We start from the raw sequence: 18457 nt of genomic DNA, 5'->3' as shown, positions 1-18457 counted from the left end.
CATTCCAAAATGCAAATATTTAAATTTATATTATGTTTTATGAACATGTTATGTTGTATTGTACTGAATCTTCATGTTGGTACATCTTCGGTTACTTGACAAACTTACTTCTAAATATTGTTTTAACACAACTGGTCTGAATTTTTCTGCCCAGTTACAAATTGTTATTCCTTTAACAGAGACTAGCAGCATTTTTTTGTAGGCTCAGAATGTAGCCTTTTTACCATAACCTAAAAAGCTAACATAAAGCTGCCATCTTTTTAGTCAAATAGGAATGCAAACAGAATATTTCACAGGTGTTTCCTAGAGAATAACACAAATAAAATATTTTCCAGTTGTATGGAACACTTTGAAGATATGTTTTGAATGGCAGACTCATACTTGTCTGAATTTCACGTTAGGCAACTTTCTTACTTATTTCCTAACACCTATTACAACTTACTATACTGCTGTCTTTGGTAGTCATTACACACTGTAATAAAAGAAATAAGGATCCCTTGAGTTGATAAAATACAGTATGTCTAAAGAGGGCAAGCATGTGCACGTGTGTTTACAATAGAATGCACAAATCAAATGGGTTTTTTTTGTACTGGGGCTGGCACAAATCACTTACTAACAAAAGCATCAGTGCTATCCTGAGGCTGCACTCTGTAAATAAAAAACTTTGAAAAGAAACTATCCTGAAAGAAACCTCCACTCTCATCTGTCATATAAATCATCCACCTGATGCACACCTAGTGAAATCGAAGTGTGACTATGGTATCTAATAATTCTATTGAATAAGTCCAAAGGTATTCAATAAAACAGAACTTGTTAGAAAGAAACAAAACCCTTTCACCTAATCAGACTTTTAAATTCTCTCAAAATACTTTAGCGATCTCTAAATTAAACCATCTGTGGAACCTCAGAGCTTTTAGTTTTTAGCTAGCATGTTAATGAATAAATCTTCCTGACAGAGCCCACATTGCCAAAAAAAACAACTAGAATGCAGTATACTCCAGAGAAGAACCCCTTATGTCTCTAACCATCAGTCCCTTCCAAAAGCTGCATTTAGTGCTACAGACAATTTCAGAAAGTACTTCCAGTCTAGAGGAAGCTGAACTAGATGAGGGGGAGTTTTTCAAACTTACTGCACCAAGTGAGCTGTAAAGTCTGTGTTTTAGTAAAACTTTGCACTAAGAGAGGATAAACTCTCCAAGAATGTCCCTACGAGGAGTAGTGTGAGGCTTATCAGTAGAGAAGCTTCAAATTACAAGACATTATATGTAGACCAGAAGAAATGCAAGAAACTTGGATTTCTGAACTTTTTGAAATGTTCCTAACATTAGCAGCTACAACACTATAAGCTATAAGTCAGGTCTACAACCTGGTTCACAAAAAAAAAAAAAACAAACCCAAACCAAAAACAAACACAAAAAAACCCAAAAAAACCCAACCAACCAAAACAAACAAACAAAAAACCAAACAAATCATCAAGTTCTTTTGCTCTATAATACATAACATAATTAAAGCCTGTTTCCACCTATTCTAAGTTTACCTTTTCTTTACATTTTCTTTCACCTTTTAACATACCAATCCTCATGTAAACAATAAATTAGAATGAACACAGCAGAAAGTTCTTGCCAGTATTCCCTGCTCCAGAAAAAGCCTGGGGACATAGAGGATGCTTACAGGATTCTCTGAAGGTCACCAGATCCAAGCCATAGCAGGTCCAGGGATTACATGAGCATCTTTTCACTTCAACTAAGGTCCCTTACCTTGACTGCCCAGCACAATGCACTAACACATTCAGAAGAGCAGCATCACCCTCAAAGCTAATTAAAAATCACTGTGCTTTTACATCTCCCTAAAACAGGTACATGCACATCTTAAATGCTGTCCAAAACCACGCAAATACTTATTTGGAACACTTAATAAGTGGCAGTCACATCCTGCTTGAGTCTCTAACAAATTTGCAGGAGACCAGTGTAGTTATTCCCCCTTCCATGAACAAGCAAGTAACATGCAGAACTCACCACAATGCATCTGCTGAGAACCACTGTCAAGAACAAAAACCAAGAAAATGTATAAAACAGAATATCGCCCCATATAAGTCACAGCAAGACGTATGAAATGAAAGGTGCTGCCTGTTAACAGAAGACACAGGCAGAGTAGGACTCTGTAACCCTCAGTACTACAGGTACCTACAAAGGCCAAAAATACATCAAGTGACAACAGAAGAGTAAAATTCCTCAAAAAAGTGGTTTTCTTAAAACCTGTAACTAGGCTTGCCTGGAAATAAAACTACCACAAGATGGTGCCAGGAAGAATTTGTAAGATGGACACCTGTTTACCTCCAACTGTGCACACCTTTCATATCCTTACGACATCTTAAATGGGGAAGGAATTGCCAGCATACAATTCGCACACAGCCAGTTCTCACAAACCTTACCTGCACTTCCCTAGCAGGACTTCCTGCTAGCATTTCTAGGTTAGTTATCCATCAGGTTCATCCTCCTTCAGTCACTTTTACAGAAACAAGTTTTGGTGCTTCATCATCTGCTACACAAAGTAGCAAATGAAACTTTGTGCCAGAGTACAGAAAACACACATCACTTACAACACTGAGTAGAGAGACAGAAATGTCCTTTTGTCTAAAACAAGCACGGTATCTACTACTCACAGAGGAGCAGAGCAGACCACATATCCACTGTACTGTCCATCCAGCAGGCAAGTTACAACCTACAGATTTGTTTACACCACATAGTATTAAATGATATGTATCTGGATTGCAAAGTGAATGTTGTAGTCCTCAAATTTATATCTAATTCTAGGGTATAACAGTTTAATCCTAATATTTTTATTTTTCAAAGTATGAAAGTACTGAAGTATTACATTCAATAATCTGACTATATAGAAAAATCAATTAAGTCGAGGAATGACTTAGGAAATAATTAAAGAATGGTTTTTCAATGAATACTTCTAATAAATGTAGCTACATTTCACATACAATTGTCTGTTTTCCTACCAGTAAAATAAACAGATGATTTCTTTTAAAACTCAGAGGAATAGGGAAAAAGCTATCTGTAACATGAAATGTCATTTGTACAGTGCACAAGTAGTTTGGGTTGATTACTGCTAAGGTGTTAGACTATTCAAGTTTTAATCAACAAAGCCCTACTCTGGTACAGATGTTGACATCTGTAAAAGTTAGTGCCATTTTACCTCCTTCAGGCATTGTAGCACCTGGAGAAGCCACAGGGAAGGTAACATGGATTCTTCTTAAAATTACTGCAGCAGCTGTCAGCTCAGGAGGAGGTATATTCTGACTTGCACCAGACAGCAGCATTGTACAAACCCACACTCCCCTTTCTTAAATACAGTCTATAAGCAACACTGGAAAATCCATAACAAGAACACAACTTATCCTATGACAAAAAAATATCAGAATTCATTGGTGAGATGTACTTAAAGTTTTTAATTCTGTCACGTGGGTACAGCCCTTGACTTAGCATTTTTTTTAATATGGCAGATATACTATTAACAAAATCATAGTTCATGGTGACATTATCACTTCTATCTAATGGTGTAATATCTTTGATTCAAACAGCTAAATTTTAACAGGAATGTTGTTTAAAATCACAACCAAAAAGTTGGAGAAATATTTATTACATGAACTTTTTCATGGCCTTATTCTCTTTCCAGTGGATCTAAAAACTCTAAGCAAAAAAGTATACACCAATGAGAAAACATTAGTACAAGAACCCAATAAATATATACTGTATACTACAGAAAACTGTTCACACTTCACCAGTCTAATCTTGGACTGACATAACTCAGAACTTAAATTTTTTTGATACTCTTATAAGTCAATCTATTTCTACAGAAAAAAGAAACCAGATTTCAGACTACAGTTGCACAGAAATCTGTAGACACTAGAGTTTTTTAAATATTTTCTAGAGGGTGAGAGTGGTCTCTGGGATGCAGCACACACTTATGAAACTCATTCTGCAGAGAAGATCAACTTCTTATCTTTATCTATATCTGTGAATACAACAGATAAAGCTGACAATTTTCAACTTATAGTAGTCAATCACCCATTCATCTCTCATAATATAAAAAACTCGAGAGAAAACAGGTATTACAGATTAACGAATTTCTAGGCTATCATTATTATTTGTTCAGTAACACATTATCATACTTCTGCTCACTTGGAGGGGACAGACATACCTCTCCCTTTTTGAGCACTGCTTTACTGTACTGTTTCCCTTTCACTCATGGCTTTGCATTGCACTAGTATTTCTGAAACTCTCTGCTACACTTCTCACTCTTCATTGCAGACTCAGAGAGTTAGCTTGTATTTTGACTGCTAGATCCTTTGTGTCATTCAGGCACATGCTACTTCCTTTCCACGAATTCAAAATGCAAGTATTATTTTTGACCACTGTGTCATCTTCAAAGGCAATTTTTTGGCTTTGAAGCCCCAAATTTAACTAAAGCTGACTTCTTGAACTCAATTTAGATGCTCAGGCTTCCTAACACACACTAAATGAATGGAAAGAGTAGGTAGGGGTATATGTAAGAGATTCTCAAAAACCAACAAAGATGCTAGCTGCAAATAGTTTAATTGCTTAAATACCTGCCAGAGACAAACCAGAGCCATGCTTTTCCTACTGGAAAGATAACCACTATGAACCTGCTCATGAAGGAATACATTTAAGCTTTGCTTTTCCATCTGAAGATAGGAAAAAAAAAGACAAAACAGTTACATAGCAATCATCATCAGACAACCTATGTTTGAGCCCCGAGCTGTGGAAGAACTAAATTCAAGCATTTACCCAAAAATCAGGAAGAGCAAGGATTTAAACTCACATATTTAACATGTCAAATACTTGGTAAACCTTTAAGCTATTAGCTTTCAGTATCGGATAGTTTCCAGCTCCCTCTGTACATCTAGCTTGGTTCACCTGGAGGGACTAAATCAACGTGCAACAGGAAGAACCTGTCTGGAAACCTCCTGTAGAGTTCAGTGTTGAGAACCTCTCTAATTGTAGATCAGGGTAAGTACTCCGGCAGCCTTTAGGAATTACAGTGGCAACTCTTAAGTAACTTCAATAATTCCCCTCCGGTGTCTCATAACTACCAGGAATTTGTCTGACCTGGGAATCTAAAAGATATTTTCTCATGTTCTCAGCCTTCTCAACATAAAAACTGATTAAATAATCAGTCCATTTCTTTGAAAATATATACTTTTCAATAAACTTGAAAAATATATATATTCTGTTGAACAGATGTGCAGCATTTCAAAATCACATTTCCATGGAAAGAATGTCCAAATGGATACTTCCAAGGATGCAAACTACATGCTGCATTCAACAGACATATCTATTTTTGTTTAGCATGATATGCAGCACTTTAGATACTGTTTTGGTGCTATATATGGTACATTACTCATTCTGAGAAATAGTTAGCAGAGTATTTTACAAATGGAAGAAAATAGCTACTCGCACATGCATTCGTGATTTCAAAGCCTTCATTTAAGCAATGACACCCATCCATCTCAAGTATGCCACGGTACATGCTTTTTTGTAACAGTTCTTCACATACAACGAGAAAATCTAAATATACATGTTTATAGCATAGCAGGCAGTCCTTCTAGCACATCTGCCTGATGCTGATGTTGGACGACCTCCTGACAGCACATCAACCATTCCATCATTCATTAATATATCTCTGCAGCTTTCAGAAAGGGATAGATGATCTTCCCTTGGAGCCCAGCACAGCTTGACTGTACTGATGGGTGCCCAATTTGACTTCTAAATCTTTAGGGTGCATGTCCCAGTAAAAAAGGATTAAGAACTCATTAAATATCTTGTTTTCATGACAGCACTATAGAAGGTATCTAAGGAATAAAAGAACCCAAGTATTGCATGTTTATATTACTCGTAATGGTAAAACTGATACAAAATACTTCCACGGGTCTAAATTTTTTTAATAAGTTGCCACTACTGGCAGCAATTTATTTTTCCTCTCAGCTGCTCATTTACAGACAGGCATAATGGATGGGAAGACTTCAGAAATTTCTGTAATGCTATGAGATTTGACATAACCCCACTACCACAACTACTACTACAACCTCTCAAAAATCCAGTGTCCATGATCCAAAACTAGTAACAGAGTACAAGAAAACCAAGTAGGTTTTACATACATCCATGTAACCATCTTTTCGTTTTGAAGCACAGAAAAATCATGCTTAGTCTGATCTGAATTACTACAGTGTTCTTGTTAAAAAACACCATCTGTCAGAGATTATCCTATTTTACACAGAGGGAACAGGCATTAATTATTAATCCTACTCCTCGCAGAAATGTACTCACAGAAGACCAGGACTATCCATGGTGTGACAAAAGTATTAGTGTTCTTAGAAGGTAGTCTCTGGATGAAACTCAGAATTGATCCATTGAGAACTTTCAGCAAATGAGCTCCTTGAGGGCAGGTCAGTGGCCACATGGCAAGGCATCATCACACAAAGAGCAACAGCTAAATTCCCAGGACTTGAGTCTAGTTCCATGAGCCAACATAAATACAACATACAGTACAGATACAACATTTACAGACACAAGCACTGTGGTTCTATGCTGTGCATACAAACTGAAGCTCATGTTCAAGTTATGAAGCTCATGTTCAAGCATATGAATTTGGCTTCATTTAAAATCAAATGTGAGAGTGAGAGCTTTCTGCACGTTGGCCAAAGTGCTCAGGACTTTGCTGAGAATTCCATGTCTGCTGAGGGAGGGAATTCATAGCTGTAAAACAGCAGGTTGATGTGGCAGATCCAATTTATCCACAAAGAGAATCTGACAATAGGCAAAATAAGAAGATAAAGAATGCTCATCACAGATCTTAGTGAAGGACAATAGAAAGGGATCATTCTTCCCCAACGAATTCCCTAATCACAGATAATTTCCTAGGGAAGCTGGTAAAGATCACATTTCTGCTCTAACACAGTTTTACCTATTTGGCTTAGTTTGAGTATACAATGCTATATATTGTCTTCAGTTAAAACTTCATTACCACTGAGCTTATTTCCTTGGTCAGAGGCAAACTGACCAGTCGAATCATTTTACAAACTAACTTCTTACAGGTTTTGGTATTTCAATGAGGAAAAATATTAAGAAAGACTGCTGAGCAAAGGAAACTGGGGGGGAAGGATGAGGGGGGAAGGCGGGAAGAGAGAGAGGAGAAATGTATGTAATGCAGAAGTAGCTGATATGAGACAACTCATAGTACCAGGCTGTATTTGATGCAATGGATGTCAGAACCTCTATCTTACTACAAAGAGCAAAACTGAAACTTGATTCCCAAAAAAAGAAATAAGATGTGTCAGAACATGAAGAACTCTTCTGGATAAACACAAAATATACTAATATCCATAAATCTCAAAACTTTGATGTAGTTTCTATTTTTAAGGTAATCGCTTATGTCTCTGGGCAAGGAAGAGGTTAAAAAAATCTTTCTTCCCGAAAAACAGAAAATTCTCCACTGAAAAGCTGCCTAAGCTGCCAAGCATGGAGGGATAGTGCTCCAGTTGGAACTCATTACAAACAACACAGGACAGCTGATCCAGCTTTTTATTTACTGTAGGGGCAGAAATGACATGAGCATCTTTCTATGTAGACCTAGAAAAATATGTTGGCCCTGAAGCCAAGGATCAGAACATTATCAACCCTGCCAAAATGAAATAGGTTATTTGTTTTTTTTAATTTAGCAAGATTTGGCACTGATTTATGTATTTTTCCCTGGAGGAACTATTTATATTCTTCAGACCACAGATCATAATTGTTAATTTTCAGTGGCCCTGCATAAAGAAATAGTACGTTTATTATTTTGAAACAAGAGGACCACAGTTTTCAGTCTAGTAAAGAGACACAATTTTAGTCAAGCCATTTTTAAGTCTCTTCCAGTAGGCGGAACTTCCAAGAAAAGGTTTTTTTCATGGCTATGTCTCTCAATGTCAGCTCTTGTGACCAACAGGAAGAGGCATGCAAATTTTATGTTAAAAGTTCACCTTCCATCAAGTGAAATATAACTAAGGACTTCCCTCATTCTCAAATGGTTCATTTTTTCCCAGGATAAAGTCACAGTATGAAGCACAAAGTGGTGTCAATTGTGAGAACATAAAAATAACACGTATCTTGTCCTCTGATGTCCTTTCCAGAGACACTCCTGAAAAAGGATTTTATTCACCCTTACACACCACCATTCCAATACCATGTCCACCCATCTGTACTTACAGAACATCATACAGCTTAGTTATATTTCCAGTTCAGATTAGGCTGCCTCTATGTGGCAGGAGTCATAAGAACCTGTCAAAGGACCTTCACAGGACTCTTCTTACAGATCTCACTTCAGAGGTTTAAATGGACTATGCAGCAGGAAAGTGACTCAGCCAGTATGTAGGGTTTGACTCTTTGCAGACCACCAGGTCCTAAACTGCTTCCCTGGCAGTCAGAGCTGTACCTCAGCTTTCAGGCTGCTTCTGCTGAGCACTTTCACCATTCATCAGTCACCCAGAGACTGAAGGAGAAAATATATGATCAGTCTGAAAAGCTACAACCTTTCCTACAGATAACTCCATAAGCAAAGGAAGAAAGACTACATTACAGGACTTGGTTCAGTTCAGTCTCTCTTAACTAGTGAAGTGATAATAGGACATACAGGGAACTACAAAAAAGAATCCTGAAGACTGAACAAAAAGAAAAAGAGGAACAAAAGGGGGAAAAATTAGCTGTTTAACACCAAAAAGCCCACTCTTTCCTCCTATCTCCCTGTGAGGATATTTGAAATTGGTCATTGTGGGTGAAGGGAAAGAAATCCATCAAACTAACCAGCTGAGATCATTCCCTTACTTGAAAACATAGGAAGAAATCTAAACTTCCTTGTTGTTTTAAAACAACAGACATCTCACATGCAGCACAGAATTACTATTATTTGTCCAGTAAAGTTATGACCATAAAATACACTCAAAGTAATAAAATAATTGATGCTACTTATTTTATAAGAAAATTATTCTTAATTTTTGCTCTATGGTTTGCCAGGCATTTTTATGCAATCAGTTTTGGAGATACACTATAGTTACATTTTAACAAAAGAGTCCACCATATAGTTCAAAACAAGATTCTTGGGTGGAAAAAAAAAAAACAACAACAATCAAAAAAATTTGTTGTATGTAGTTATATTGAAAAACCTGTCAATACATAACACTTATCCTGAAAATAACTGCTTGTTTGGGTCATCAGGTATACGAAATACAATATTTAACTTTTATGATCAACTTGTGCTTCTGGCTCACTACTGGCAACAGTAGAAGTTCCCCACAGTCTCACAACTACCATCCTGACCCCCCCAGTCCTTCCAAAACTGGGACAAGGAGCACCTCTGGTGGCTCTAAACCTTAATGACTTGTTTCCACAAGCCTGACTCCTAACAACAGCATGCAAAGATTGCAGCAGATATTCCAGAAGCTCTTACTAGGCCCAGGCTGTTTCTTTCAAATGAAAGAAATGAAACTTATATGGGTTTAATGCTACTGCACCTGGGCAATAATGTGGCATTAAATACTGACTTAGCTCTTCAATATATAGAACTGAGAAAAGTGGAGGGGGACAGAGAGAAAATTTTTAAGCAATCAGATTTTTAAGGGTATCCTCACAAAGCCTTACTAATATCCACATTAATTAGTGACCTCGTCATACAGCAATAAATATACTTGTCAGCAAATCTCTAAAAAGAACAACAACCATACGATAAACAGGAGTCATTCCATGAAGTCAGTCCATTAATTATCACACACTTTTCCACCATTATCCATCACATGGATAATAAATGAGCCAAAACGTAAGGTTTATTTATCTTGTTATTACTTCCCCTAGATCATCAGTTGCAGAGGTTTTATGGTACTGGTATATTCCATTAGTGCAAAACCTGAGCAGATTGTGTTGACCCAATAAAAAAAAAATTCAAAACAAGACAGAATCAGAACACTGCATTTCCAGAGACAGTCTTATAACTATCTAACTACTGGAAAAAAACCCCAACTATTGTTTAAAATGCTTCTCCTTCAAGTACACCAATTTACAAATACAGATAAGGCCAAGCTTCATGGAAGTGACTTCTTCTTATCAATCTATGTATTTCCAACTAAAGAAAGAATACTTTGATGCAGGACAGCACACTGCTTTGTAATTTTTATTAATACATAGATGTATTTCACTAATTTTAAAGAAGTGGCTTCAGAAAATTGTTATTTTGAAAAACACAGAAAATAATATATTGGAACACTTACACAGCATGGCTTGTCTTTACATTCCATCATCATTTGGATTTATTCCTACTCTTTCAATAGCTTCGCTACAATTATCTTTGTAGCCTCAAAAAACCCAATGTTTACATAAGGTGAAATGGTTGTATTTTCAAACAAATTTACAGTATAACACTGCAGTTCAAATCTTGCAGATGCAGTACAGACATTTTAGCAATGCACATGGACACAGACAGCTCCTTCAGAATGTTGTTCATATTTATGCCTTCAAAAGTCAATACTCACAGAAACAGGCTCACCAAGCTGTTTTGTATTTCTGTTGCTACGGTATAACCAGAACTGGGGAAACAGATTCTGTTTGCAAGCTATCTTGCAACTTAAAACAATACTTAAAATTTAATTTAAAAACATTCTTTTGCAAAAGAATATGTGAAAAGTCATTATAACTAAAATAAAAAGACACTTTCTTCAATTTCATTTTTATATACTACAAAATATAAATTAAGAATTTAAATTAGGAAATGAAAAATCACATGGTATCATTCCATTAGGATTATATGTCAATGAAGTTTTACTTAATTCTAAAATAGAAAGAAAACTTGACCAGCATCAGAAATTTGTCCCTCTGGGAAATTTATCTTGCACTCACGATTTTTATAATAGTGAGTTATCATACACATACAGACTTTCACTTGGTTACAGACTTATTTAATCAAGTTTCAATTGCTCATTCTTTTGGTGCAATAGTAGCTATGATGTTTTTCTAAATGGCACATCTCAAAAGTATTCTTTTTTTTTTTTAGTATTTAAAGTTCTTGAATTCTAAGCAATTTTGAAAATCTGAGCAATAGCCACTTATCTAGAATGGAAATTTTAAAATGTTCTTAAGGTGATCCATCCATACACAACTGTAAGTTTCGCATCCAAGCTCTCTGTAGGAACCTCTGAAAATCTCAGCCCACTGACAGAAAACAAACAACCAAACCAACCAACCAACCAAAAAACCTCATGGATCTTACCTTTCTGAAAATGTTTAAGCTGACCTGCAGACCCCAAAGCTTACTTATTTCTGGTTATAATGAAGCATTACAAGGAGCACCTGTGCCTACTTCTCCACATTATGTGACCTTCCCTTCTGCCATCATTGAGCCACAGCAGCTGTTTGGTTTCTACCAGCATTCATTTTTCAGGGCTACAGATACATTCCATCTTATATACTGGAAACACTATCTTAACCTTGTTCCAGAATTTTTCTTCCTAGCTGTCAATTAGAATATACAATGTAATCAAACATCTCTTCACCTGTCCCTTTCACCAGACAGCCTCCATAAAACGGCACCAAAGAAACCCAAAAATGTCCCTTAACAAAAGTAACTAAATTAAAGCTCCCTTTTAGAAGGAAGATTCCCACTTTCATGTTGGAAGTAATGGGAAAATAACAGTTTGACTATTCTTTTGTTAAATTATCACATATTTGCAGACCTGATTCCAGGTGATAATGGACAGACTGCGAGGGATTTTGGTTTTTAGTCTCTTAAGTCTCTTCAGTCTCTTGCTTTTTTCTTTTTCCCTTTTTTTTTCTTTTTGTGAAGATATAACCATATTTCGATTTTAATTCAAAGCACAGCCCTAGTTTATAGCACATAAAGATGTCTCTGAAGCACAAAGTACTGAATCAGAGAAAGGAAAGCACAACCCATCCTACAGTGGTGACATGAGTTATTTGCATAGTTGCCACAAAAGTAATAATTACACTGTAACTCAATAGGAACAATGGTAATTTCACAGTAGCTCATGTTGTTGTTATCACCCTATATCCTGATAACTGTGAAATTAATTTGTGGCACCACTGTATGTGTCAGTTTTAAGCTGTTCCCTAGGTAACATTACGCTACCATAGAGAAGGAATGCTTGGCAGTAAAATGGGTAGCAGCAGATTGATTATACCAAAAGAATCTTCCCTCTACATACAAATAACTTGGCAATCAGAGAATATGATGAGAAAAAATCCTCCCCACTGCTTTTTTACTTTTTTTAATAGAAAAAGAAAATTTATAGAGTTAAAGGTATCAACTGACCATTATCCATCCACTGGAAGAATGCAAAGGTAAAATAAAATGAGCAAACCTCCAGGTTATATTTAGTGCCACTGACCCATTGTTCTAACTGCAACCAAGATGCAGCATAAAAAAGCTGAAAGTTTCCTTTTCCTTCTCATAGTCATTTCCTATGTTAATCATCAAATGGTATTTTTAAATATAAAAGAAAATATACAGCATTAAGACATATTTAGGACAACAACAATAATGTGGGTTATATTTTCACAAATAGTTTTTATTTCATCTGAGAGATACAGTCCTTTCACCTCCCAAACCCTCAACATTATTTTGCAATACTACTACTGTCAAAAAGAAGTTCCACACTAAATATAAAAGATAACACACTGCCATATAGTACAGGGAGATACTTACAAATTTACTGGGGAAAATTCAGTGCCACAATAATTGAAGGTCTGGAAAACACTAAATCATGACATTTAATGAGGGAACTTATGACTGATTGGTAAGAATAAACAAAAGACCAAATTTAAACTTTCCAGTCAGTACAGGTGTACAGTAGTAGGTATGAGGCTTTGGACTAAAAAAAGATGTTATTTATTTTCATAGAATTTGGATATTCCTTTTACTTCTACTTCAGGTCTGTTTGCACAGTGTTAGAAAGACATACTGTAATGTTCTCTTGCTGTATGTTTGTCTGTAAGGAAATAGGTGAAAACAAAATCACAGCATGTTACATGTACTGACTCAGTGGTTCAGCTGGAGTTTTGTTAATGAAAAAGCAGCACCATTTCAGTGTCAGCACTAGTCATCAAAGCAAACCAAGGTGTTGAGCAGATACTCTGATCCAGGATATCCAGGGACAAGCATGTTTTGTCACTGTGGTTTTGATCTTCATCTCTGACTGATCCTCTTTCTGTGATTGCTGTCCCCAAAACCCCTGACAGGTGATGTTCAAATGTGGTGGTTTGGTTTTTTGGTGGTTTTTTTTTGTTGTTTGTTTGTTTTTTTACAATCCAATAATAGAGACTTCAGAGCTCCAAAAGCAGCTGTAAGAGCTCAAAGACAGTTTGGACAGTCCCAAATGTGTATTCTTCATTAAATACTGGCACATACTATGCCAAATTATGTCACCGCTGAGAGGAAAATTTTGACCACCCCATACTCAATTATTCATCAGCAAGGCACTCTGATCATTATCACCATTGACCCAGGAATTCATCCTATACCCTTTGCCAAATCAGCATGTACCCTCGTCCACTCAACCAGACACTCTTCTTTCACTTCTCTGTGTGAGCCAATTCTCATGCACAAGGACGCTTAAATGCTGAAAACATACACAACACATATTTGCAGTTAGGAAGCTCACTGCATGGAGAATTAACTGCATGGAGAATTTGTTGGTGCTCTTGATGCTAGCAGGAATTACTATGGGATACTGGTAATGATTTTTCAGTCCCATTAATAATTGTCTGCAGTTTTCTTTGCTTTGCTGGACCTGTGCAGAGTCTTGATGCTCAGCTAAGTCAGAGGGTTTTTTTTTTCCCCCACACACATCTGACACTACTTCTGCCAGAAAAGTAGCGTGGGCCAAGCCTGATGCTTGGCTTTTTAACCCCTGTGCATCTCCTCTGTTCTTTATTTTCTTTTATACACTCTTCAGGTTTCAGTGCTGAAACAACTCCAGCCAGTCGGAACAAACACACCTACTGGAACAACAAATGCCAGTGACAACCAACCTTCCATTTGCTGGATCAGTGCTGTCAAAGGCATTCAGAAAATCCTCAAGAGAGGTGTATGTACCTATGTAACTAAAGATCTTTGGAAAGCTTTAAACACTAGTACAAATTATTACTTTTACTGTAAGCCCAAACTTATTACCACAGAGGAAATGTCTGAGACCAAGAGGTATCAGATACTCTTTTTAGATTTCTGATTGAAAAATGAGAAGTGGGGATTAAAAAAAAAAAAAAACAAAAACAACAACACAGCCTGATATGGGGGAATTTTACCTTTATAATCATAAAATCAAAACAAATGCAATACAGCTGGTATTTTTACCTATGATAGTATTCAATAACCTGCTTGAAAGTAACTGATGTACTCTGAGCTCTCTGAGGTTCACAAAATGAAAACCCAATATTGTTTTTAGCATGCACCGATAACCTCTGTACAGAGACTGCTAATAAGGCTAAAGATTAACTCCTTAATGGTGAACTATTTGCTAATACTCCATAAGCAACGGCTGTTCCTCACCACATTTGAAACATGCAGAGATATACCATGGAACAGTTTATAAAGCCACTTCCATGCTATTTTAAATGGATATATTTTGCTGAGGACTATTTCAAGTTGCAAAGAATATCAACGTATGTTTAAGACAGTTGTGGCGGGTTAGCTGCCACAGTACAAAAGTGATGCCTGTTTACTTGAGGAATGGCTTTAAAGCCATGTGAAAACTAGTCAAAAATGAGACCACCTGCAAAAATTCTAGCTGATTTCTACCCAAACCCCAGGTCTCTAAAGCAAAATGACTAGCAAAAAAGATGCCTTGACATTTCTGGTTTCTGCCAGCTGCCAAATGGCTGATAGATTATTACTCTCTAGGCTTCAAAAAGAAAGGAAATATTCCATGTTATTATACATATATTTTCAGTTAAGATTTTATTTTAGATATATTTTTCCTCAAAAAAATAGGACATTTTTGGAAGAAAAATGTACAAAATTTGATCAAATTAATGTAGCAGTTCTTTCTGATTCCACAAGATACAGCAGGATTTTTGAAAAAGAGTGTACATGATCTCTAACCGTACAGAAATTCTACTTGATTACTAAAACTGCAATGCTGTAAATGTAGCACCTACAGAGAAACTTTTTCAAATATCTCTAGAATACCATAATGTCTCAAAATTAAAATATAAAATCCTTGTAATGAAACTACATCGAATACGTTTCATAAGACAACTGTCGCATACATTCAGTCAGAGTTATTAGATAGCATGCAAAGTCTTAGAATAATTTCCATTGCACTTCCATCCAACTGTAAGCTTGACGCATTACCTTGGCAGAATGCCACATTTCCCGCTGTGCTAAACTTACTGAAACAAATAGGAAAGCAGCATCGCTGTGTTACATTCCTGCTTTACTATTGTGTAATTGGACCACACTACAGGAACAGCACTTTATATTACAAGCATTGAGTTACCATTATCAACTTGTGGCTTCACACTCCCAGCACAAAAGCAATGAATTCTTCTTTTGCATCAAGAATTAAATGAGTATGATAGAAGAGAAAATATTAAGAGAAGTTGCATTTCAAAGCCCTGTTTGCAGTTACGGTTTTAAGACAAAATAAATTTTACATGTTCTGACATGGTTACACTAGCAGGAGAAAGAAGGTTTAGCAATGCCAATAACAAAAAGATTACTCAAGCCCTTCCAAATTAGAGGTAAAGTCTTCATTCACCCAGTGCACCCAAGTAGAATAAGAGAATAAAAACTGATTAAAGAAGCAGGGAGTACAGGGTGTCAGTTTTACACTTACTGAAACATATCTAATTCAATGAGGAATGAGGGCAAAAAAAATTATGCTGTATAGTTCCTGCTGGTTAAACAAATTATTGTATTACAAAATGAAAATCAGGGATTTCATCTGCAACTAGGTGAAGAGTGGTTCTCTCTCCTCTGAGGTGTTAACCAGCCCTTCCCCATGATTTTGGCCACAAAAGTCCTTAGAACAGCTACATCTCTTCTGCTATTGCAGAAGATACCCTAAAATGACTGTGTCTATACGAGCAGTGTGGCTCAGCAGCAGGGGGCCTCTACAACAAAACAGCTGGCATTAAGACCAGACATAACCCTTCCTGGAAAATGCTTATTTTAGCCTACTTCTCACCTAGTCCTGTAGGTTTGAGCAACCAACATGGACATCCATGTTCCCACAGCTTCTGTGTCACAGCTCCTGTGCCAGCCATCCTAGGGACAGCATGGAAGGGCTCACCTGCCATGAGCAGGACTCACAGCAGCAGCGCATCCCCCTGCCTGGACACATGCTTCCCTGCACCTTAAGTCACTCATTCAGAGCTTCCTGGTGGAATAAGGGAGAGAATGGGAAGGGTAAAAGTGAGAAAACTCACAGGTTGAGATGAAGACAGTTTAGTATGTAAAGCAAAAGCTGCTCATGCAAGCAAAGCAAAACAAGGAATTCATTCACAGCCATTGGCAGGCTGGTGTCTTGGGAAGACAAAGCACGGTAACTGAATGTCACCCCCACCTTTCTTCTTCCCTCAGCTTTATATGCTAAGTATGATGCCATATGGTGTGGGATATCCCTTAGGTCAGTTGGGGTCAGCTGTCCTGGTTGTGTCCCCTCCCAACTGCTTGTGCCTCCTCACTGGTGGGGTGGGGTGAGCTGAGGAACAGAAAAGGCCTTGACTGTATAAGCACTGCTCAGCAATAGCTAAAACATCCTTGTGTTATCAACACTGTTTTCAGCACAAATCCAAAACACAGCCCCATAGCAGCTACTGTGAAGAAAACTAACTCTAGCCTGCCCAAAATCAGTACAACACACCATAATCAAAAAATATAATAATGACCTGGCCACAATGAATATATAATGCAAAGACACTAACTAATAATGCAGTTTTGAATGAAGACTGTATTTTTTCCTCAAATTCTTAGTTTTACTTTGTATCCTGAACTCCAAAGAGAATGTACACAAAGATGCCCCAGGCAACAGAAAGTCAAAGGACACCACAAAGGAGGAAAAACAGACTATGTTTTTTCAGGCTTTTGAGAACTACAGTAAATGTCTGAAAAGAAAGAAGTGCAGATACCTTTAAAACAGCATTTGTAAAGACAGACTGGTTTCTGACTGTACACAAAACTGTTATACACTAGAATTAGATATAAATTTGAGGACTACAACATTCACTTTACAATCCAGATACATATCATTTAATACTATGTGGTGTAAACAAATCTGTAGGTTGTAACTTGCCTGCTGGATGGACAGTACAGTGGATATGTGCTCTGCTCTGCTCCTCTGTGAGTAGTAGATACCGTGCTTGTTTTAGACAAAAGGACATTTCTGTCTCTCTATTCAGTGTTGTAAGTGATGTGTGTTTTCTGTACTCTGGCACAAAGTTTCATTTGCTACTTTGTGTAGCAGATGATGAAGCACCAAAACTTGTTTCTGTAAAAGTGGCTGAAGAAGGATGAACCTGATGGATAACTAACCTAGAAATGCTAGCAGGAAGTCCTACTAGGGAAGTGCAGGTAAGGTTTGTGAGAACTGGCTGTGTGCGAATTGTATGCTGGCAATTCCAAGAATTCGGCAATCCTACTTACCTTAAAAACCTCTTTCACAGAAGAGAGATGGTATTTTAAGTAAGGCTTTTAATTTGGCAGTGTATCAACTAGGATAAGAGATCTATCTCCTCAACTTCAGTGATGCAGGCTGCCTTAGGATAGGTCTTACACTGTTGTCAGTGCTAAAGATTTTATTTCTCAACTATCTCAAAATGTGTGCAGAGACATTATCGATAATATAATAAGTTTGAAAGTCTTATGTGAAGTATTTCAAGATAGAGTTAAAGTAGCAGGATATGGCTTAGTGTGATCCCACTCTCCTTTGTGTGGATGGAAGATTTAAGGTTGGTTGCACAGAAGTGTAGGAAACGGGGTTTGTTAAATACATGTGGTATGTGTTACTCTCAATAGGCTGGCTAAGGATTAAATTAATGACTTAAAACAGCATGAGCTTCAACAGCTTCAATTAAAGCATCTGACTCCTTTGTAAAAGCTGCAACACACCCAGCTTCTGTGTACATCCCAGACTTTTGTTATGGTTTAAAATCACATAATACACCTTCTAACCTAAACCATCCAAAGCTCTGAAACATAAAATTAAATATCAATAAACTATAGAAAACCATGACTCATGGAAAAACCACCAGCAAGTTTCCTTCACTCATATCTGAACTTTCTTTTTTTATATATATAATTAATCAAAACCTTTTTCACAGTGTACAGGCTGATAAACCTAAGGTATTTATAAGCCTGGTAGTCCATATTGTATACGCTCTCTCTGGCGATC

The 18457-nt window shown here is 36.9% G+C and overlaps 1 protein-coding gene across 11 annotated transcripts in view; it reads right to left on the bottom strand.

Annotated features, from left to right (window-relative positions):
* Positions 1–18457, bottom strand: part of DPYD (dihydropyrimidine dehydrogenase) — a 337796-nt gene that overhangs the window by 263132 nt on the left and 56207 nt on the right. Inside the window, exon 1 of one of the 11 annotated variants that reach the window (XM_064664690.1) lies at positions 16253–16431. The exons of the other annotated variants lie outside the window; for them this stretch is intronic. Coding sequence (XP_064520760.1) covers positions 16253–16287 — 35 coding nt within the window. The 5' untranslated portion in view covers positions 16288–16431. Of the gene's footprint in view, positions 1–16252; positions 16432–18457 lie in introns of those variants that run through there. 11 annotated transcript variants of the gene reach the window in all.

The sequence above is a fragment of the Pseudopipra pipra genome, chromosome 9 (genome assembly GCF_036250125.1).
Source record: "Pseudopipra pipra isolate bDixPip1 chromosome 9, bDixPip1.hap1, whole genome shotgun sequence".
In the NCBI taxonomy this organism is placed as follows: Eukaryota; Metazoa; Chordata; class Aves; order Passeriformes; family Pipridae; genus Pseudopipra; species Pseudopipra pipra.
Note: the sequence above shows the minus strand (reverse complement) of the source record. Positions and strands in the feature narration are given on the sequence as shown.